Raw genomic sequence first — 23145 nt, 5'->3', positions numbered from 1 at the left:
CCTACATGGCACCTGACCCTTGTGCCTCCCTCCCTCTGCCCACAGTCCAGAAAGCCCTTTCCTGTGCCCTCTGGCTTCCTGATAAACTCCTATCATCTTCAAGAGCCGGTTCCCATGCCAGCTCTCCCCATGTGCTCCACTGAGGCTCCCGTAACACCTTTGTTCCCACATCAGGTTGACTGTCTTTGTTTTGTCGTTGCTTGCTCTGGCTGTGTCTCCCTCATTAGACTGGGATGCTTTCAAGGTAGGGACGCTATCTGGGTCAGCTTGGCACCGCAGAGCGTACCACAGCACCTGGTTCTGAGGAGGCTCTCAGTAGATATCTGTTAAGTAATAAGAATGTAGGGTAGTCCTGATGGTTTTTGACATTGAATAGGAAACAGCTCCCTGTTTGATCTTAATCACTATAACCTGGACATACTGTACTACATGCTGTTTTCATCTGACTTCTATTCTGTCCATCTCTTTGCAACTCCATTTGTTCATCCATGAAATGAAGAAAATGCTCATGGAATTCAGTGAAGATTAAATGAATGAATATAGGTAATCTGGCACTTGCCACACAGCTAACTTCAATATAGTAGCTCTAATATTATGGTCCTTGAGGATCTTACTGTGTTATGGCCCAAAACTGCATTTGATTAAAGAAGGCTCCCCTAAAAAAAGGTCATACGTATTCCATTTGTCCTTTCAGAAGGCAGTGAAGCATTTCCAGTCTTTAAGACAAATTCCCATCCAAAAATAGTTAAGATTTCTAAAATATTTTGATGCTGAAAGAGGTGTGCTTCGGTTGTGTGGAAAATTTGCTTCTATGGAAGAATTTTTAATACAGGTCATTTCTATTTTACTTTTTCTGGCTGAAATGATTTTACATTTATTCAAAGTCAAGAGGGAAAAGAAATCCAAGAACTACAGAAGAGCAGTTGAAGTGATTTATGCTTGATTTCTAAATGCAACATGTGTTTATACATAATTTAGAACTCAAAGAAAGCATGCTTATACAATCATGTGCAACTTTAAACTTTAATAACTCTGGATGAATACATGGTGGCAATAGTCCATGACACCTGAAAACATCATTTGTGGAGTGGCGTAGAGTTCAGTGTTCGCAGTCTGCATATTACAACGATATTTCACACAGCCCTGCTCAGTTTGATTTTCTCCACGTGGTTGATAATGGTCTTCAGTTGCTGCTAAGTGATTTTGCACATTTCATTTATAATCCTCACCCTACAATTACCTACGTACTGTTTCTGCAAGTTAACCTATATGCTATGCTCAGTCATGTACCTTTCAAAGTTACTAATGCAACTACCAAAGAGGGACAGTGTCAAAACCATTGTTTCCATCAGAAGGATGGCTGCCCCACACTGTGAGAACACTGCTGTTCCTAACAGAAGTTTAATTTCAGAGGAATGTGAGAATTCGTTTGACCTTAATTCCAGATGTGCATGCCTCAAAAGAAAAGTCCTGGCCGGGCGCGGTGGCTCAAGCCTGTAATCCCAGCACTTTGGGAGGCCGAGACGGGCGGATCACGAGGTCAGGAGATCGAGACCATCCTGGCTAACACGGTGAAACCCCGTCTCTACTAAAAAATACAAAAAACTAGCCAGGCACGGTGGCGGGCGCCTGTAGTCCCAACTACTCGGGAGGCTGAGGCAGGAGAATGGCGTGAACCCAGGAGGCGGAGCTTGCAGTGAGCTGAGATCCGGCCACTGCACTCCAGCCTGGGCGGCAGAGCGAGACTCCATCTCAAAAAAAAAAAAAAAAAAAAAAGAAAAGTCCCATTCTCCTTCCTTTTGGGGAGTGCTTTTGGTGGCACCAAAGCTGGTATGGGGTAGTGGAGAGAATACTGAGCTTGGAGTCACAACCAGGTGAAACTGCCCTGGTCTTCACTAGCTGTGTGACTTGGGCAAGCAGCTTGCAGTCTCTGAGCCTCTGAGATCCCCGATGGATGAGAACAATGACCCCCTCCCCAGGCTGTGCTGAGAGAGGGAATTGATCGTGGATATGAAAACGCTGCCCCGGCACAGAGGCAGGAGCTGAGCAACACTGCTGGATGAATAAACACATGTAACGCAGGGTGAACAGAACATTTCATCTGCAACAGCTGAAGGCACAGCTTACCTATGCCCATGGAAAGAACTGCGTGGAAAATTGCTTTGTTGCATTTTTGCCAGGTTGATGTTTGCAAAGCAGGGCACTCTTCTCCACATTTCCCCAAAACCCATCATAGGGAGACTCTACATTCTTTCCATCTCCTCCCCTCAAACAATTATCAAAGCCATGTAGAACAAACTGCTGTCTGCCAACCGGTAGAGGCAAAGCAGTCAATAATCTGGACAGGGGTGGCAGCCTGGTCCTGTCTTTAACCCTGCCTGACTTTCCCAAGCACCAGACTGTGACGTCCGGAGAACAGCCTGGGGGAGCTGAATAAATGCACAGCACCTCATGCTGTCAAGCCAGAGGGGAAATTTACTGGGAAGAAGATGTAGGAAGAAGCCTGGTCAGCCCACGCCTAAAGCACACACCTGGGGAAATAAATTAGCTATTTCTATTGCACATCTACCCACAGCCTGGTCCAGATCTAAATCTCTTCCCCTCTCAGCAGTGCGGCGGCGGCAGCCGCAGGCTCCCCCAGCGCCATCTCTTCAGTCAGGCTCCTCTCCAGGTCCTCCAGCTCCTGGCGCACCTCCTCCATGAAGCTGCCAACTTCATACTCATCGGGAGCCTCTCTGGGCAGCAGGATCTCCCCATCTTGGTCACGGCTCCCCACGAAGGTCGGCTTGCACACGTACACCAGGCTGTGGCTGGGGAGAGATGGGACAAAGCCAGGCTGTAAACATGGGAGCCTGCCCAGGCCCAAAGCTAAGGTGCCCTGACTCTGTGGGGCTCCTAGCCTCACCTTTACACCCCCTCCTCTCCTGTCTCTTCAACAGAGACACTTCACTTCCCATCAACATCTATCTTAAAATGATGGCTGAGGGAGGCTCACTTTGGGAGAATGTGCTTGTGGGGGGCAGCTTCCCTCCTCCAGCGCAGGCCTGACCTCCTGTGACTCTCAGGCCTCACAGCCCAGGGGCAGGACCCGAGGGCTGTATAGCAGCACCACAGTTCCTCAAAGACCCTGGCCCATTCGGGCCTCCAGGCAGGAGTTAGCCTGACCCTGGGGTGTAGTCTAGCCACATGCAGGGAGCCACGGACCTCTGTGGGAGTGGGGAGGAAGAATTCCTTTTTTAAAAAAAAATTAATGTATTTGGTAGAGATGGGATCTATGTTGCCCAGGCTGGTCTTGAACTCTTGGCCTCAAGCAATCCTGTGTTGGCCTCCCAAAGCTCTGGGATTACAGGCGTGAGCCACTGCACACAGCCATGGGGAATGGGAGTTCTGCCTGTCTGCCCAGCAGCCCTGGATTCTGTTGGGAGAGAAGATTGAGTAGAGGCTGCAGGGAGGACAGGGAGATGTGCCCTGAGAAGCTGGCCAGGCCTGAGCCTGATGCCTCACGGAGTCTCAGCAGCCTCAGACACTGTGGGCTGTGCCCTCCACCTTGGTGGCCACTCCTGGCCTCCCTGTGGCCTCTCTGCCAGCTCCTTTTTCTCTGTGTATCTGTCATTGCAATGGGTCTGGGGAGGGAGCCCAGGCTTTTCTCCCTCCATGCCCTCTCCCTGGGCCATCCACTCATGAAGCTTCAGCCACCAGCTGGATGAGCCCCAGATCTGTGCCTCCTGGACAGCCTGGGCTCCAGAGCCCCAGAACTGACTGCCGATTGGACCCTTCCGTCTGCATGACCCAACGACCTCAAACCAATCCTAAAGGGAATCTACATCTCTCCCGGGGCAAACCTGCTCCTGCTTCTGCTCCTGTGCCCCTGCTGGATGGTACCTCCTCAGCCCTTGGCTCCCTGAGAGGGAGGGAAAGGGGGCCTCACCTGTGGGGCTGGCAGAGGAGGCCACTGGCACAAGGGCATCGGTCCAAGGCTCCATCAGGCTCCAGCTCCCAAGTGATGAGGTCCAGAAGCCGGCTGGCGGGGTCATGGCAAAGCTCGCCCTCCACAGGCAGGGGTGTGCACACAGGGAACAGCAGGCCTGGAACCAGCCCAGAGTCACCCCTGTGTGCCCAGTGTAGGCAGAAGGGCTCCGAGGGGAGGGGCAAAGAAATGGAGCACAACCTCCTACCTCCCACCGTCAACCCCAAAGTGCAGGTTTGAAGACATGGAATGATAGGAAACAAGAATGGCAGCCTGGGCTCAGTAGGGAATGATTGGTAGGGCTGAAGCAGGGAGGACTGCCTGGAAGAAGTGGACTTCTGCTAGAGCCTGAGGGCCAGAAAGTCTGGAGAAATTAAGAGTGGGGCAAAGGCATTAGGCCCAGGCACAGCACCAGCAAAGGCCTGGGTTTGAGCTCAGTGGAAAATGTCAGGGCCGGTGAAATTCCCAAATAGGCCAAGGAGTAGTGGAGAGAAAAGGAGGACAAGTAAGTTGGAGCTGCATGAGGCCTCGCAAGACAGCCTAAGGGGTCGGAACAACGTGGGAGACAACAGGAGCTGCTGCAGGTCCCAGGGGAGCAACACCCAAAAAGCAGCCCTTTAGGAAGATCACGCAGGCGGCAGGTATGGGGAGGACTAGCGGGCTGGGGATGCAGAGCTGGGGTGGTGGCAAATGAGAATTTTTCAAAAGCCCTATGGGGGCAGAGAGAGCCTGAGCAGACCTCACCTGGGAGAGGCAGTGAGGATGGAAGATGGGAGTGGAAGTGGGTGATTCACAGGAAAAGGAACCTGGGAAATAAGGAGTGGTGGGAGGGAGGGGGCTGCTAGTCCCACCCATCTGGGGGTTCCTTCCAGACTGGGCTTCTGCATCTTGAAGTCATTTAACTTTTCTGGGGGAAAAAAAGGAGGTGGTCTTTCCACTCTGGGCAGAGGCTGTGGGAGTGCAGCACACACTGATGAGCATTTGGGAGCCTACCCAAGATGTGGGACGCGAACCCATGTGGTTCGCATGGACGTGGCCCCAGGAGGCCCAGTCTGGTTGAGCTTGGTACAGGGTTTTTCCTGCATCTGAGGGGAAGCCACTCACCTCTCTGGAAGGCACAACACAGTCCAGGCTGGCAGTCCCTCTGGTTGTCGCAGATGGTCCCATTGCTGCCCCTGGTGGCCATTTTGGTGCAGTGACCCCAGACACACAGCTGGTCTCCACAGCACTCACTGTCCCGGGTGCAGAGCTGCAGACAGGTGGGAAGAGCCTAGAGCCGGTGGCTCAGGGACTGGGGGCCTGCTGAGAGCCCAGCCTGAAGATACCACAGATGGGCCAACCTGCATCCTCCCTCGTAGAGACAGGTAGACCAGCCTGAGATTTCAGTGAAAGTCAACGGGACAGAGGTGGGAGCTTGGCTGGAGAGACATGGGGTCAGAACACTGGAAAAATGATACCAGGAGGACTCATGGAGCTTAAGATTTTGCAAAGAACAGCAGGGGATCTTTGTGGTCCCCACAGACTTGTGCCCTTCTGTCTTTTCCTTAGGTCCCTAGGTCCAGGCCCAAAGAGGCAAGGCCCAATGATGAGCCGATTAAACTAAGGCCCAAGCCAGCCCAAGATGAGGATGGCCGGTGGGTGCCAGGGTCCTGCAGCCACACAGGGCATGGCAGTTAGAGAGCAAAGTGAGGTCCCCACGGCTGTGCCCACTGATGGCACTGAGTGAGGTTGGCTGGGAGATGCAACAGCAGTGGCCTCACCACAGACAGCCGGGTAAGGTAATAAGAACTGCTTGACTTTCCAAACTTATTAGCATGCTGTGTTATTGTCTGAATAAGGAAAAATGATGAGGAAAAGTCTGCGAGCCCATGTGGCTTCGTCCAAAATGCCTGTTGGGTGGAGGAAGAGTCTCCTTTGCCCTGGCTTCACATTTCCCAGTGTAACCTACACTGGAGCAGTGCCCTGGCCTCTTCCTGCCCCGTCCCTCTGCCCTCTCTTATTGGCAGATTGGGAGAAAGATCTGGCGGGTGGGGTGCAGGCCCAGAAGGAGAGCAGCTGCCGCTCTCCCTGCTTGGGGGCTGCAGGAATGTCTCTGTTTGTCTACTAGGATGGGTCATCCCCAGGGGAAGGAACAGGTGTAGGGACACCTCCTCTCCCTTCCCTCCCCTTCTTGAACTCCTGGCCTCAAGCAATCCTTCTGCCTTGGTCTCCCCAAAGTGCTGGGATTATGGGTGTAGCCACGGTGCCTGGCCGTCCCTCCTCTTCTCTGCCATCAGTGACACAAACAACATGACCGGAGGACATGGGGTGGGATGGGAGTGGCCCTGGGTCTGCAGATGGCTTCCTGTCATCCCAGACTGGAACGATTTCCTGTTCACTCCAGGAGTCAGTCCTTTGGGGAGCCCTCTTAGGTCCTCCCCATCATGGTGAGGCTCTTCTGGGAAGCCCAGCTGGGAACCCTGGGGCCCCTGGCCTTCTCCCCCAGGTGCCCGAGACCCAGGTGCCACAGTCCCAGAGGCCCTGGCATACTCACTGTCCGCTGGTCCCGGCACGGCTGGCAGGTGTACTGGAAGCTGGCAAACTGACAGTACTTGCTGGGCCCGCAGTCCTCATCGATGATGCACTCCTGGGGAAGGGTACAGGGAGCAGATGTGTCAATGGGGAGCACAGCAGCAGGCCCACAGTGCCCAGGAAGGGCCAGGCCGCTTCCATTCCCCACTCTTGACCCCATAGGCTCAGGAGGGTCAGGAAAGGCCTCCAGACTCCAGGTGCTCCTGAGCCCTGCGTGGCCACACTGCCCTTCAGCATCTCCATGCCTAGCAGGCTTGGCGGCCCAGAGCCTGGAGGATCCCACACCAAATTCACACAATCGCCATCTGTGCACAGTTCTCCCCCTGCCCACACCCAGGGCGGGAGCACAGGGACTCAAGGCTGGTCTTCCACACAGAACAGATGGATTTAATAAAAAGTGCTAATGAGGTCCAGGCCCGCCCGACTGCACAGGAAAGGCTGGAAGCCAGGCGCCAAGGGCTCTGCTGACTGTGAAGACTGGGAGGCAGCAGAGGGGCATCACCAGGGACCCTGCCACAAAGCCACAGCCCTGCCCACAGGGAGCGCCCTCAGGGTCCTGGGTCTAGGGTCCCCACAAGAGGCAAAGGCAGCTGCCAGCTTGGAAATGAATTAGAAGAGGCTGGACTCCAGCCCTCCCAGCCCAGGTGCTGTCTCCTCGTGGCTGCCAGCCCTGCCTGGCTGGAGAAATAGGGAGAGAGGGAGTGGGGGGAATCTGTCCACTCCAAGGCCTGAGTCACAGAGCAGGGAGGCATGGCTGAAGGCACTGTGGCCTGCCATGGTCACCGGTCACTGGCAGGAGCAGGGCTACTTCAGCTCCTGGACCTGCTGTCAGGCTCAGGCCTAGGAACCGGCAGCTTTAAAGCAGGGGAAGGAGGGCAGGGGAGGAGGGAACGTGATGACAGGAATGGCCACTGATCGCCCTTTTGAGGTATCAGGCTTGACAGCCCTGATCTCCCTCAGTGACTCTTCCCCGCGGGCAGCAGGTAGGGACTGCCTTCTGTATATTGCCAGCCGGGAAATGGAGGCAGAGAAGTCCCTCCAAGATAATGTGACTAGTTCAGGTTGGACAGTCTCTTTCCACCACCAGCCCTTGAGCCAAGGGGGTTCAGGGCTCCATATGCAGCAGCCAGAGGTGAGAACGACCCTCCTGAGGCCTGGTATTCTGGGGCCCAGCAGACCTTCTGAAAGGGTCAAGGAAGGGAAGGACCAGCTGCCCCCTCTAACACAGAGCATCCTCCCATCCTGAATGCCGGTGTGGAGCCCCACCTGGAAGAGCCTGGCTGGGCAGGCCTGGACCTCCGGCAGCTGCCTCCAGTCCCCTTCCAGGGACTCTGCTGCTCTGATCAACACTGCAAGTGCTGCCGGCCCAGCAACCAGGGCGCTCCCTTGCAAAGCATTGATACTTTTGTTTCAGTTACTTTCCCAGCACCCCTCAAATGTCAGGCACGACACCATCGCTGTTTTTACGGATAAGAAAACCGAGGCTCTGAGTAGGGTGAACGGCCGCCCAAGTGAAGGGACTGAGTCTGAGCCAGAACCCCAATGGCCAGAGAAGTCCCAGGGCTAACAGCAAATCACAGATGCGCTTTGTCTCAGCCCAGCACACGCTCCTGTGAACAGACACAACTCAGGCTGTTCAGCCGGAAGCCTCCTGACATTCTTTCCAAAGCAGAATGGCAAGATGGAGTGGGAGGGATGACATTTGGGAGAAAGGAAGGGCCAAGAGGCACAGAATCCCTTCTCTGAACCAGCTATATTTTGAGGGACTGGGGACACAAAGGTGAATGTGAGGAGGCCTCTGCCCTTAAGAAATTCATAATTCAATTGGAAAAAGAAAAAGAGAAAGAGCAACCCAGTAGTAAAGGAGACAAAGGGTATGAACAGACAACTTAGAATAACAGAAATTTGCCTCTTCAAATAGAAAGACATTCAACCTCACCAATGAAATCAATCAAGAAATGCAACTTAAAAGAGCAGAATATCATTTTTTTTCCACTTAGAATGGAAAAATTAGAAAGGCTGAATGTCTCCATGGTGGGAGGAATAATGGCACCCCCAAAGATGTTCCCATCCTATTCCCTGGAACCTGTGGGTATGTTATGTTACATAGGAAGGGGAAATTAGAGGCAGAGGGAATGCAGGCTGCTAATCAGCTGACCTGAAGGTTCGGGAGTGCACGCTGGATTTTCCAGGAGCACCTGATGGAATCACAAGGGACTTTAAAAATGGAAAAGGGAATAGAGGAAGAGTCAGTGTCAGAGTGATATCATGCAAGATGTCACAAACACTCCACTGGCCATCGCTGGCTGTGAATATGGAAGGGGGCCACGCATCAAGAAGAGAATCTCTCTTAGAGCCTCCAGAGAGGAATGCAGCCCTGCCCACACTTTGGTTTTAGCCCAGTGGGACTTGTGTTGAACTTCTGACCTCCAGAACCGGAAAATAATAAATTTGTGTTGTTTTAATTCAGTAAATGTGTGGTAATTTGTTACAGCATCAATAGGAAACTAATAAAATATTCAGTGTTAGTTTCAGGAAACAGATATTGCCAAATGCTTTGGGGTAATTAAAATTGAAGGTTTTTTTTGTTTTGTTTTTTTTGCAGGCAATCCATCAGCATCTATGAAATAGTTAAATGTATAGGTCCTTTGACCCAATAATTTCCCTTCCTGGTGACTACCCTCAGAAACACTTGTCCATATATGTAAATATCTGAGAACAAGGGTATTTAAGGCTATATTGTTATATTATTTATAATCCAGAAATAACAGAAATGTCCAACAAGAGGGAACTTATTATTGTATAGTCATTTCACAGAAAAATCCCTCCGTGCAGACATTAAAAAGAATGCAGTTGTTCTTTGCATAATGATTTCTAAAACAAGCAAGGGTTAGAACCGTAAACAAAAGCAGGAAAAAGATGAAACCATATGCTTTTGTAAAGCCCTTCTGTAAAGCAGAATAACACCACACTCAGGCCTATGCCCAGCACTGTGCCTGGAACATCATGGGCACACAATAAATCCGTGCTGAGTGGGTGAAAGCACTTGGATCTTACTGTGGCAAACAGGCTAACAAAATGCTGATCGTCAACAATGATTTGAGAACTAGTGCAAAAAACACATTCCATTAACTTGGCTTCTCATTACCCCAAAAGGCCTTCGTAGACTTGGGATTTTCACTATACATTTCCTCTCCTAGATCTTTAATTAAAAATATGAGCTAAGACTCTTCCAGCATCAATTCCTGTAAGACCCTGAGATTTACAATTATCCATCAAGACAAGTGCATTTTCATCCTTAGGAATATCTTCCTTTCCCTGAGCAGGCTCCTGTGCATGACAAATCATTCCCTTCAAACTTAATTGTTTTTCTAGGTAAGGAAAAAAATTTTGGCATGGAACTTTGCCAAAGACCTTTGAAAAATCTAAATATGCCAAAGCTCCTGGTTTCCTTTGGGGTATCAGCAAGGAGCACTGGTAGGTTAGTTCCGCATGATTCCCCTCAAGAAAGCTTGAGGCTTTTGTTATCATCAAGCCCACCAGCTTGTCTGGTTGGATGTGCAACTGCCATTCCCAGCAGGAACACACTCTTTAAGAATTATAGTCATACTAGAAACTTCGGGACTCGAAGGCGCACAAACTCAATCCTAGTTTTGCCACTTAACAGCTGTGAAACCTTGGGCTGCTGATTCTACCTCTATTAAAAACAAAGATGAAGGCAGGAGCTGTTTTGCAGGGCTGTTGCATGGAGTTCATGCTCGGTGAACGGTGGCCATAGCAACAGATAGCGATGCATCTGCTCGTCCACATATCCAATGCCTGATCCCGCCATGGTGCACCCCTGCCAGGGGACCAGCTTATGAGCAGAAAGGAAGGTCTAAATCAACAGGGCCCTAAGGCATCCACCAAAACTTGACATCTCTGTCCTGGTCAGCACTTGGGGATCAGACATCTAGTTCCGACTTACCTACATCCTGAGGGTGTCAAACAGGTGGGCAGCGGCCTGTATGTCCACCCCAGGCAAGTCCCAGGGCAGAGTGACCTTTTACTGTACAAAGGCCAGGATCTCCATCCAGTAAAGCTGTTTGCATTGAGTCTCTCCTGAGGACCGCTAGCAGTAGGGGCTGGCCCCACCTTTCCCGGTGTTTGTTAGACCTGAGGAGGAGGTCAGGCCCTCTACCCTTAGCAGAACTGAGTGGGTGGGTGGAGAGGACATGTGTCAGTGCCCTCCAAGCACAGCCACGCCCACAGCTGAGAAATCCAGATTTTATTCTTTTCAATAATTATAATTGCTCTTAGCTGTGCTCAAGGGTTCTGTCCACATTTGAGCCAAGGTGTTAAAGGGGCCTCAGCATCCAACTGGGCTCTGGATGGCTGAGAAGCTGAGATCAGAAATAAGAGGCCTGGGAGGGAAGGCAGGGGCTCTGGGCTTGGGGTCTTGTTTTAGTAAGGAATGAGTACCTTGCAGGGCCTCTACGTCTTAGCTCTGGGACTGGAAGAAGGACTCCATTCTGCACCGGGCTAAAGTGAAAGGCGCACCAAAAAGCACTTCAGAGGCTACGCCTGCAACCCATCACATGCACGCAGAGCCCTGGCCAGATAGGACCACTAGTGCCTGCCACCTGGCACAATTTCTCTCTAGTCTCCTTGACATAGTCCTTATCCCCACTTCACAGATGTAGAAACTGAGACTGAAGGAAAGAATCTGCCAAGAGGTCACCCAGCTTGACGGGAGTGGAGCAACAGACTCTTTTCATTTCCTGCTGGGGAGATCACCATTTCTCTCTCCTCTTGTTCAGTCACAACTTAGTAGCACCTGCCCAGGACAGGGCCCTGGGCCTCATGCATCCCCAGAGGCAGAAGGCAGGAACTCACGGTCAAGGTCATAGCCACCGGGCGTCTGGGCCCAAATGTCATATGGCTGGAAGACAGCACCCTGCTGCATGGACTTCAGCAGCTCCTCTCCAGTCCTGGCCGCTCCTGTTTGCCCCCACTCCTCCCTCCCATCCTGCTGGGGAAATCTGACAGACAGCCCAGAAGCTGGCTGTGGGGAATGCAGTCATTCAGAGGATGGCTTCTTTGTTGTCCCGAGGAGGGAACTATATTTAGAAAGCGCAGAAGCCGGTGGGAGAGAGGGCTGACCGGGAACACGGCATAGATTTGGCAGAAACATTGGGCTGGAAGCAGCCCCGGTGCTTTGACACTATCATGAAATAGTGGAAAATGGCAAAGGAGTCATTCTGAGTCTTCGATTTTCCAGTTTAGAGTTGATCAGAGGAGAGAGGCTCTGAGAGAGCAGAAGTCAAAACTTGGAGGAGGGAGCAGACAACAAGCGAGTCCCTAGAGGATTTCCCAGGGTCTGTGTGGGGCCCGCAGAGGCACCGCTTCTTGGGGACGCTTCTGCTACTGCACCTCACTCCTCATAGTGGCCGGGCACTTGGATTTCCCACACTTCTCTGGAATCCCAGACATTCTTGTTCACTGGAGGCCCAAAGGAAGAGGCTGCCGGGGATAGATGCCTCCAGGGCCAGGGCCTTCCCCTAGCTCCTCTCAAGCTCATGGCTCTGGAGAGAACATCTTCAGGGCAAGAAGTGAGGGTCAACTGCACGCAGAGTGGAGGCTCAGGTCCTCCACCAATAGGATGCACTTGTCCTCAGAGCTCTGCACACTGTGCAGGAGGGGAGGACAAGAGTGGAGGTTTAGAGAGTGCCAACCATTTGCATGCACCTGCTTCAGGCTTTAAGTACAGTACGCCTCTCAGATCCTCACAGCCACCCTGTGAGGTCAGTCACCATCTTAGTCCATTTTTACTGCTATAGCAGAATACCCGAGACTGGGTAATTTATAATGAACAGAAATTTATTGGCTCATGGTTCTGCAGGCTGGGAAGTCCAAGATTGAGGAGCCAGCATCCGGTGAGGGCCTTCTTGCTACATCATCTTCTGGCAGAAGGTGAAAGGGCCACAAGAAAGGGCAAAAGAAAAGGGGACCAAACTTGCCCTTTTATAAGAAACCAACTCCCACAATAATGGCATTAATCCATGTCTGAGGGCGGAGCCCTCAGGATCTAAATAACCCTTAAGGGTCTCACCTCTTAATACTGTTAAAAAGGCAATTGAATTTCAACATGAGTTCTGGAGCAGTCTCTGACTCTAATTCCCCCAGCATGTGCTTGACTCACAGCTGCCATTCACGAAAAGAATAACAGAAAGTTAGCTGGGCATGGTGACATGCATCTGTGATTCCAGCCACGTGGGAGGCTGAGGTGGGAGGATCGCTTGAGCCTGGGAGGTGGAGGTTGCAGTGAGCCAAGATCGCACCACTGCAGTCCAATCTGGGTGAGACAGTAAGACCCCATCTTGGAAAAAAAAAATAACAGAAATAATGAACTGATGAGTAGATGAACCACTGGTCATAGAGCCTTAGAGCCCAACGGTGTTGATGGAAGAAAAGCTCAAATTTACACACACATCTATAAGAGCACACATCCTTCCCTCATAGCTCTCAGAAGGAAACAATCCTGTTGACATCTTGATTTCAGACTTCCAGCCTCCAGAACCGTGACAGAACAGATTTCTGTTAAGTCATCCTGGTTGGGGTACTTTGTGATGGTAGCCCTAGCAAACTAGTACATGTGGCTTCCCTCCATACAAGCCGGCAGCCCCAGTCTCCTCTGTTTTAGATTTTCCATGCACAGTCAGCTCTGCTCCTAAGCCTTCAGCATCTTATTGCTAGAAGGTGACAGAGGGGTTGTCAGTGGGGAGGTACTGGTGCATTCCAAAGGATGTTGAGCCACAGGGACCAGAACAGGGTCTCTTGGCTGAGCCAGGCTCTGGCGCCCCAGCCCCGTACACATTCTGGTCACTGAAGGTTTGGGTGGGGCATGTTATCTGTGGATTACCATTTCCTGGCACCCTGGGGGTAGCATGGTCATGCCAGGCCCTGAGCGCTCCCAGGATGAACAGATGGTATAATTTGTGAGATAAACAAATATCCTCTTCTGGATGTGGGACTGTTCCCAGAACCCATGGGTGGGAAGCAGCTTGGCCCAGGCACCCTCCTGAGCAGAGGTGGTCCTCTGGTAAAGAGCCAGCAGTGTGGGTGAAGTGGCCAAGGTCCTGGTTCACCCAGGGCTAGGGGCATCCTGGGATGCCAGACTTGCAGTGCCAACACTGGGAGAGTCCAGGCACAGTTCCCCACTCCCCACTGGGCCCCCATACTCCCCTCTACAGGCTCTGTCGCTGCACTTGCCATACTGCTCAGTCACAAGTCAAGACCATATGGCACAAGTGTATCTGGGGCCATGTAGGGCTGAGACAGGCTTTTGCACACACGCCTGGGTTCTAATACATGTTCACTTACAAGCTAGGTGATCTTGGCCTAATTACTGAGTCTCTCTGGGTCTTATCTGTAAAGCAGGGAACCTCGTGAGGTTACTGGATAGATTAAGGAGATAACAGCTGCATAGTGCTTAGTGGCCTCCACTCACTCTACCCCTAGAGTGGATCTCTATTTGCAGTGCTTAACTCACGGCAGGAGCTCAAAGGATGGCCTCTCCTGAGCTTAAGTGTGGGCCAATGGGTCCATTTGTTAATGAATACATTTCTACTGAAAAGGCCCAGAACATCAGGCTTGAGCCAGTGCCCTGCCCATTACCAACAGTACAACTTCCTGCTTCATCCTAGAGCCCTCTGCTCTGGAGGGGAAGACAAGAAGAAGGAGGACAGTTGTAATGGAACCAACAGAGGGCCCAGGATAGGCCAACTACCAACAAGGACAAGGAGACTGCAAGGGACAAAAAAAAAATAGACACAATTCAATCACCCCTGGGGGCTAGGCCCCCGGGCATCCATCGCCTCAGCTCATCCTCACACTATCCTGTCTTCCAAAGTAAGCAAGAGAAGCCCCATTTGACAGATGAGGAAACTGAGACAGTACAATGAAGTCACTTGCCAAAATCAGAAGAAGTGGCAGAGCTGCACTCAAGCCAACTTCTGCTCAACTGCAACCCAGTGCTCTATGGTGCTCTCTCTGGGAGTGGGTGGGCTGGGTCAGGGCCCCAGCCAGGGGGCAGGAGGTGGTAGCGTGAGGCAGGAGGTGGCAGTGTGAGGCAGGAGGGAGCTCTGGAACTCTCAGGGAGGTGGAGCACTGCCAGTTGTGCCTGCTGCAGGAGGGCAGGGTCCACAAGGCTGGCCCTGGCACAAGGTGACTGCAGGATTAGGAACAGTGCCCTGAGGAAGAGCAGCAGGCAGCCTCCCTTTTATCCTACAGGATTCCCAAGTCAGGCTTTCCCCATTCCTGAGAGTCCTTTTTTGACCTTAAAACCAGGCCAGTCACAGAAGCCTGTAAGATGCACATTTGTCTGGAACACAACAGGGCGCCTCCAGTCTTTCCTGGATGCTACACTGGAAACTCTCAGCCAGCCCAGGAGGTGGGGGCTGCAAACCTCACTGAGGGGCTCTAGCCTGACCCACTGCAGAGACTGCCCTGTGGAAAAACCCAGGCAGGAGCCAGGAGCCCCTCGGTGCCAGCTATTATTATTCTGAAGTGCTAATGTCTGCAAAGGCCTGGCTCGCCTGGGGCTGCTCCCACTAATTTTCTTCCCTAAGTCACACAGCCTAGGAAAGAGGAAAATGCACCCCGAGCAGAGCTTGGCACCCCAGTGGAGAACACTGCTCCTAACCCTTTAGTGCCTGTCATGCCTTGCTCATTCAGGAAATAGTCCTGGAGTTCTCTCTCTCCTCCTATCCTCCCTCTTCCCCTTCCAATATATACAGCTCCCACCTCTGGGGCTCCTCTGGGAGCCTCCACTCTTTGCCGGTCCCTGGAAAAGCTTGTTCCCTCCTCCAGGATTCTTGTCCTGCTGCCAGGCCACCGAGAGCCAGCCCTCCACACACAGAGCCTCCCAACATTCTTTCAGTCTGAGTGGCATTTCCTCTGGAAAAGTCAGATGCATATTCAACTCCAAAGGAAGCGGCTTGTCTCTACTCATCCAAGTGCCTGTCATCTCGCCTGGGTTGGCAGCTGTGGGGAGAGCCCTCTCTACCCACTCCCCTCAACACTTCTCCAGGGACTTAGGGTCTGCACAGCCCCCACCACCTATCCAAAGACACGCTGTGTGGGTGGAGCGACTGAGCCTGACCTGGGTCTATCCTTCCCCAGACACACCGAGTCCACAGTTGGCACTCCACATGCAGAAGATCAGGAGGCTGACGGGCATTTCAGGCCCAAATGCACTGACAAGTCCAGCAGCACTTCCAGGTCTCCCAGACCCGCTGCCTCCTCAATGGCTCCTTATTCCACTTGCATGGGACCTCTTCATTTAGGGGCCTCAAAGTGGGGAACCTCATGAGGTTATTGGACAGATTAAAGGAGATTTAGTCAAATTTAGCTAAGTAAATTTTATTTAGCTAAATTTTATTTGCCAGATTTAGCAAATAAAATTACAAGATGCCCAGCCATAGCTGAATCTCAGATAAACAATGAATAGTATTTTCATATAGTATGCCCCAATTATTACACGGGACAGACTCATACCAAAAATTATTTTGGTATTCTATAGGGTGTCTTGTATTTTATGTGCCAATCCGATCAATGTGAAGATTCAACAGGTGCATTTCTTAGAAGAGAGAGAGTGGGGGCCTTAAGCAGGAGAAGGTTGAGAAAGAGCAGCTGGTGGCCACAGAAAAAGAGGTGGCCTCAAAGACATCCATGAAGATAAGAAAACAAGGACATTGGGGTGCCTGCTCCTGACCCCAGACAGGAGCAGATGACACAGCACTCCAGGGAGGAGGCCAGGAAGCCTTCCTCCCCCTACCCACTCACCAACCCAGATTCTGGCCTGTGCTTCAGCGGTTCTGTGAGCATGTGCAGCTTTTCTTCTTCTTCCTTTCTTCTTCTTCTTTCTTCTTCTTCCTTCTTTCTTTCTTTTCTTCTTTCTTCTTTCTTCTTCTGCTCTTTTCTTTTCTCTTCCTCTTCCTCCTCCTCCTTCTTCTTCTTTCCTCCTCCTCCTTCTTCTTTCCTCCTCCTCCTCCTCCTCCTCCTCCTTCTTCCTCTTCTTCTTCTTCTTCTTCTTCTTCTTCTTCTTCTTCTTCTTCTTCTTCTTCTTCTTCTTCTTCTTCTTTCTTCTTTCTTCTTCTTTTTTTTTTTTTAAACATTTTGTTTGGTTTTGCTTTTATTTTTATTTTTTGTAGAGATGGGGTCTCTATGTTGCCCAAGCTGGCCTTGAACTCCTGGCTTCAAGGGATCCTCCCACCTTGGCCTCCCAGAGTGATGGGATTACAGGTATGAGCAACCATGCTCAGGTGCAGCTTCTGTACTTGGAGAAAAGGCCTCTGGATTCTGTGTGATGATAGGGGTTGTCATGAAACAATCATAGCCATAATGGCCAACATTTATATTGCTTCTTAGATATTATTCCCAGAGCTGTCCTGCATCCTAAGCATTAACTCATGTGATCTCCAAACAATCCACTGAGAGAGGACTGTTATTATTCCTGTTTTACAGACGAGGAAACTGAGGGACAGAAAGGCTGAGTAACTTGCCAAAGTCACACAGCTAGTGAGTGCTGGAGCCAGGATGTGAAGCAGCAGCTGGCTCTCCTGCTAGGTCAGGCAGCACATGGGGGCTGGGAACCAAAAATATGGCCAGGTTGAGTATCCCAAGGTAACAAGAGCAGCTACAGAGGTGGGGAACAGGTTCACTGACACAAGGAAAGGCACAAATCATGACAGTGAACGCCTCAGACTCTCCCCAGCCTAACTTTTCCCATCCACTCAGCCTAACTTTTCCCATCCACTCTGTTCCCCAACCCACAGGGAGCTCCAACTGTCTGACCCTTGTGTCAGGAAATGGAGGCTGGGCGGGGAAGCCTTGGCAGGAGCAGCCCCTCGCAGCTGCTGCTGTATATGCTCAGGGCCCACAGGCCTTTCAGCTGCTGCAAACTCCAGGCTGCAAACCCCACAGGGCCTACAGTGTCTGGATGCAGCACAGGAGAGCCAGCCCAGGTCCGTGTGAAGTCCCCCACGTGACTCGGAGAGAAATGCTTCCGGTCACAGGCGGGTAGCCAAGTTCTCACCAGGTTCTCAGGAACTGAATCTGGATGTGGATCCCAGGAGATGAGTGCCAGAGAGAAAGGAAGCTGGTTTCACTCCTAACTCTACCCTCCTGAGAAGTCTCTATTCCTGCCCAGCTCCTGCTAAGGCCAGGAAATTGGTGGAAAGGAGCTCTGGTGGTTTGGGGCTCACTGTCCTGGGGTTTCCTCCCAGGCAGGGAAGGGCCTTGGCTACCCTCACAGATGCTCCCACCAGTCCTACCTCATCCTCCGCACAATGTGGCAGCAAGGAGGCCAGCGTCCAGCCACCAGCCTGCCTCCCTCTCCATCAGACTCCTTTCTGCAGCCCCAGTTATCTGCCTAAAACACAAACTTGATTATGCACATCATTGATCATAATTGTTCAGAAAGCTGCTCCAGCCGAGGGGCCCTGCAGAAGACTAAGGGTTGCACAAATTCAATCAACACATAATCAGAGGAGACAGCCCGCCTTGCAGGCCCTGGGAATAGTCAGCCCGCATCTGTGATTCCGGCATCATAAAAGAATGTGACAAGGAGAGAGGGAGTGAACAAAAGGTGTGTCCCCAGTGACCCGGGGAGAGGGAGGCCTGGAGCTCCGTGGCAGCTCTCTGCTCTGATTGCACCAGGCACCCTGGAACCCATGTCGTCCCTTCAGCGATCTCAAGCTCCCTTGGCTTTAATTCTCTCACCCAGCAACCTACAGAAAACCAAACTTGTCCCCCAGGATGCTGACACCACATAAGGGGCATCCTGGGTGGGAGTCCCCACTTTCCTGCCACTGGAATGAGATGTTCCTCACCCCTGCCAATTAATAACCTGTGCTTTTGGTTTACACATTAGTGAGGTCGGAATTAAGTGAGCAAGATTGCTGAGCAGGTCTGGTCTCTGAATCTGCAGGGCTTATGGGTTCTGGACTGTAGCAAATTGATGAGTTCCCATAAGACTGTCACCCTGAGCACATTCTACCTCACAACTGATTGTCTCTCTACCTTCTCCGGCAACCATGACCTGGAGTCCAAACTGCAAGGTATACAAAGTTAGCTCCCAACCTGTTTTCCAGTCTGATTTTTCTGACCTCCCTAGGACCCAGATTTTTGGCCCATGCTTTTAGAATGCCCTTGCCTCCCTTATCTGTCAATTAATCTTTAGGGAGCAGCACAGATGTCTCCTTCTCAAGGAAGCCTTCCCTGACTCTCCCACCGGGCAGCTAGCGCCTCTCTCCTGGGTGCTCCTCAGCCCTGAGTACCCACCCCAGTTGGGTACTGAGGGCTGGGGTGACAAGGGGAGGAATAGTTCAGGGTTCAAGGACCAACAGGTGGTTATAAGACATGCCAAGACTCATGCTGGGAAAGCCAAGATTCAGATGGGAGGGCTGTAAGTGCCCACAGTTGGTTTTTCTCTCTGAGGGGTGGCCCTGTCCAGGCGACCCACGGCTGGTTGATCACTGGTGTCTCCAGGCAACCCAAGGAGGGAAATGCCTCAGTCCCTAAAGCCCCCAAGACCTGCACTGAAATCACTGGTCTCTTCTCCACCTAGAACACTCATAGCTTCTTTGATTAAGGGATTGCTTCTAGAAACAGAAAATAGTAGGGGGTTGGAAGGCAGCATACCAGCCCCTCAATCATACCGTCCTTATCCTAGCAGAGCACTTGGCTCTAACGACTCACTTCTAATGAACTGACTATGGAGGAAGTCATGCTGCATAACTTCAAGGCTGGGTTCTAAGAGGCAACACAGCTTCCACTTGGCTCTTTCCCTCGTCAGGTGCCTGCCCTTTGAACCAAGCCACCATGTTGTGAGGAAGTCCAGGCTACATGGCGGGGCCAACAGCACAGGCAACAGCCAGGAGCTTGGGTGAAAAGAGCCTCTGGATGTCTCCAGCGCTGGTCATTGAGTCTCCCCGGCTTCAAGTCAGAGGTCTCAGGCATTACGGAGCAGAGACAAACATCCCCATGGTACTTGTCCAAGTTCCTAACCCACAGAATCCAGGAACATAATAAATGGTGGTTTTTTTACCGCTAAGTTTGGGTAACAGACGCCCAGAACACGGTGCATTCAAATTCACCCTCTGCCTTGCCAGCCTTCCTGCTGGGCACTTTGAAGGTGATGATCTCAGGGCTCGGCAGGTATCACCGATGCCCATGGGGCTGGGTGGGGGTGCTGCTCCCCTGCAGCAAGGCTAACCAGAAGCAAAATCATGGTGGGGTTTGTGCCCTCAGCAATCACACAGTCATCTACAGAAAAGAGGCCTGTCTCATATCCCTCTGTCTTATCTTTCTCTCTGTCCCTCCACTTTACAGCTCCGTAGCTGATGTCAGCAACTTTTCCATCTCCACTTTGCCCCTGCCTGGCCTTGGCTAGGACCCCTGGGCCTTCTTGGTTGCTCTCCAGGCCAAACAGGTTTGATATTATCATCCATGGCTAGCAGCTCCCCGCCCCCAGCAGAGCTTGCATTCCTATGAACCCGAGGACTTTTTATAAGATATCTGTCCGTGTGGATGTCCTGGTCTCTGGATCAGCTGCTGCAGGTGCTCCCCAGGGTCCTAGCTGGTCTCTGAGGAAAGGACCACCCCCATCCCCAGCCTTGCCCCCCGTGATGCTGGAAGTTCATGGTGAGGGCCTCTTTTTTAAAATAAATGTTCAGGGCAATGAACAGCAAGACATCTGGAGCTGCCTCTGGGGAGTGCTGTGGGTGCTCCAGGGTCATTGGAGGAGTCATGGGGGCCTCAACCATGATGTGTCAGAGGCGTGAGGATAGCCCTCCCGGAAGAAATGCTGGAGGAGAGAGATCTGGGGAATCGTAACAAGCCCTCCTAGGGGAGATGACAGGCCCTGCTGGGTAAAGGGTCTGGGTGACATGCCAGGTCTCCTGGGAGTTGGCAAGTTAGCAGAAACATGTCCCACCAGCTTCCACATGGCGCTGTCTGAAGGGTGGCACCTGCTCTACCCCAGCCTCTCCACACACTCAGCTACCTCCACAAATCTCCATCACCTTTTCCTCCTTTTCTGGCTTCGGGGTGCAAACAGCACTCTGGCTCACAGCTTCATCCATAGCCTGCATCTCCTTGTCTCCAGTCTCAGCCACTTTTTGGGACATACCAGAATTGGCGGACCCCTCAGAGCTGGCATCTGCCCCAGGCTAATAATGTTGAGCCATGGCGGGGAGCAGCGCCCTGCCGTGGCCACAGGGCTCTGGGCCTTCTCACTTCCATGGGCCAGGGAGACCATGGCCAGTCCTCAGGCCACAATCGAGGATGATGTCCTGACACAACCGTGGTGGGCAGGGTCCAGGCAGGGCCTCCTGGGTGGCCAGAGTTTGTGTCTCTTTCCTCAGAAAACTCCTCTGGAGGCCCTAATGAAATCCCCTTTCTCTCAAACACGGCAATTAATAAGATTAAGTTTAGAGTGAGTCGCATGATTTACCTGCACCCAGTTAAGCCTGGGAGTGTTCACAGGATTGGTTGTGCTATTCCTTCATTCATGCAAGGGAAGGAATGATGCAGGGGATGAGGGCTAGGAATTGAACAGGATTCAGGGACAGGGTGGGAGTACATGCTTCTGCTTTTCGGTAATTACAGAAAGCCAAGCAGGCTCTGAGAGTGTCCTCACTGCCCAGCCTCATTTTGATCACATTCAGGACACTCCCCCTGCCTTTGGGGATGGATAGAGTTTCTCCAGACTGACTCAGTTGGTTTCTTGTTTGCTCTTTTTAGATGAGTCAGTGAGCTGACTTGGCCTAGCTCAGTCTCTTAAATTTGGTTTTCCTTTGCCTTGGGAAGGAAGTAATAAATGTGCCAAGTCCCTCCACACTCTCAGCACTTGGAGATAGTGCCTATGCAAGAGCTGGTTCCTTAAGAGACAGTGCTTCTGAGACACAGTCCCTAGGCACGTGTCCTTGAGAGAACTGGGAGGTGATGAAAACTGCATCATCTTTTGTATTTTCTCTGTCCATCCCAAAGGCCTAGGGCTGGAGCCTTCCATGGGGCAGGTGAAATCTCTCAGGAAGAACAAAGTTCCGGGGGCTGTGGCCTGTAATCCCTCCTGACATCACAAATCTCCACTGGATGTCATGTCTGCATCCTCCAGCTACGCCATGGGTAAGACAGGCCGCAGAGGGAGAAGGGAGTCAGAGGAGGCTTCACGCAGCAGTTGAGGCTGCCAAGCTGAGGCCACGGGCCAGGGGCCTTCTCCACCGAAGATCAGCCTTGGCTGCAGCTGTGAGCAGAAGGAGTCAGTGCAGGCCCCTATCTGGGCTACCCTGGTGTCAAACGGTCCATCTGGGAGATCCCCAGGATGAGTTGGGCACTCCTACATCTGAGACGGAGCCCAGGCCCAGCATTTTCAAGACCCCCCCCCCCCCACCCACCCAACAACGCTGGTAATCAGAATCTTCTCAATCTTCAGTTTCTTGAAAATGGCTCTTCGTAGTCTTTAGGATTCAAACCAACTGAATGGGGAGGCTGGCGTGACTCGAGGAACCTCAGGGTTAAGTCTTATCTATGATGGTGGGGATGTCACTTCAATGAAGGCAACAGACAGATCCTTCTACAGCTTCCCTGCTGCCCACTAGGCCATATCTATATCTGTGACTAGGAGTGACTAGGAGGCCCCAGTGTGGACACTGGCCTTTTAAAAATAAGGGGTCTTAACTTTTTTTTGTCCTAGGAACCCCTTTAACACCTAGATGAAGCCTGTTCTCCTGTTCTCAGAATAACAGAGTTAGATGAATAAAGGTAAACATACAGGATTACAAAGAAAAATGGTTGCATTGAAATCGAGTTATCAGAATATTTTGAGAGAGAGTATTTTATGGGCTTCTTATGAACACACTGGATTGCAAGACCTATCGGCAACTCTGACAACTCTCTTCATCTCTAAGTGCTGAGCATAAATGCTATTTTAAGATATGTATAACAACAGTAAGAGAAAATAAAAATATTTGTGATTGCTACTGGTACGAAGTACTGCTAATAATACTGTGGTTTGTTGTCCACATTTCAGATTAAAGGAAGTGCTCAATTTAATTTAAAAGTAAGTGAAAATAAAAACGCATTACTTTTCCTGTGAGTTGTATCCAGATTAAGAAAATAATTCTGCCATATGCCCAAGGTGAAGAACCACTGCTTCAGTGCCCCTAATCCATTGCCCTCTTTATAAATACAACTCAAAGAATTCGCTCAATTCCCTTAAAAAAAAAAAAAAAAAAAAGGAAAAGGTGAAGAAAATCTAAAGCAGAACAAAAACAGAACCAGTTTGTTTTCCCTGGGCAGAAAAAAGGTCACTTCCCCAGCCCCCTGGCAGGGCTGCTGGGTGGGGGACCGCACCTGGCATTCCCTGCCGAGCCTCTAAGGAGCGTCCAATCTTCTGCCTTCCAGCCTCTTCCCTGCCCTGAGGAATTATTCTTTCTTTCGCCTCCAACACTACCCACAAAGTTCTTCCACAGTGAGGATGGAAAGGGGTCTCCCAGAATTTTTTAACTTTCAAGTTAAACCATTTATGCTAATGAGCCTGGGAAAAACTTTAATTTATTTCA

The 23145-nt window shown here is 51.3% G+C and overlaps 1 protein-coding gene across 2 annotated transcripts in view; it reads right to left on the bottom strand.

Annotated features, from left to right (window-relative positions):
* Positions 1 to 918: 918 nt before the first annotated feature.
* The window catches only part of LOC105486893 (dickkopf WNT signaling pathway inhibitor 3), a 46557-nt gene continuing 24330 nt past the window's right edge, over positions 919 to 23145 (bottom strand). For both annotated transcript variants that reach the window (XM_011749973.3, XM_011749974.3), the window contains exons 5-8: positions 6501 to 6593; positions 5072 to 5216; positions 3929 to 4085; positions 919 to 2810 (exon numbers count right to left, since the gene is read on the bottom strand). In XM_011749973.3, the coding sequence (XP_011748275.1) occupies positions 2588 to 2810; positions 3929 to 4085; positions 5072 to 5216; positions 6501 to 6593 (618 nt within the window). In that variant the 3' untranslated portion in view covers positions 919 to 2587. The remainder of the gene's footprint in view (positions 2811 to 3928; positions 4086 to 5071; positions 5217 to 6500; positions 6594 to 23145) is intronic.

Source organism: Macaca nemestrina, chromosome 12, assembly GCF_043159975.1.
Source record: "Macaca nemestrina isolate mMacNem1 chromosome 12, mMacNem.hap1, whole genome shotgun sequence".
NCBI classification, from domain to species: Eukaryota; Metazoa; Chordata; class Mammalia; order Primates; family Cercopithecidae; genus Macaca; species Macaca nemestrina.
Note: the sequence above shows the minus strand (reverse complement) of the source record. Positions and strands in the feature narration are given on the sequence as shown.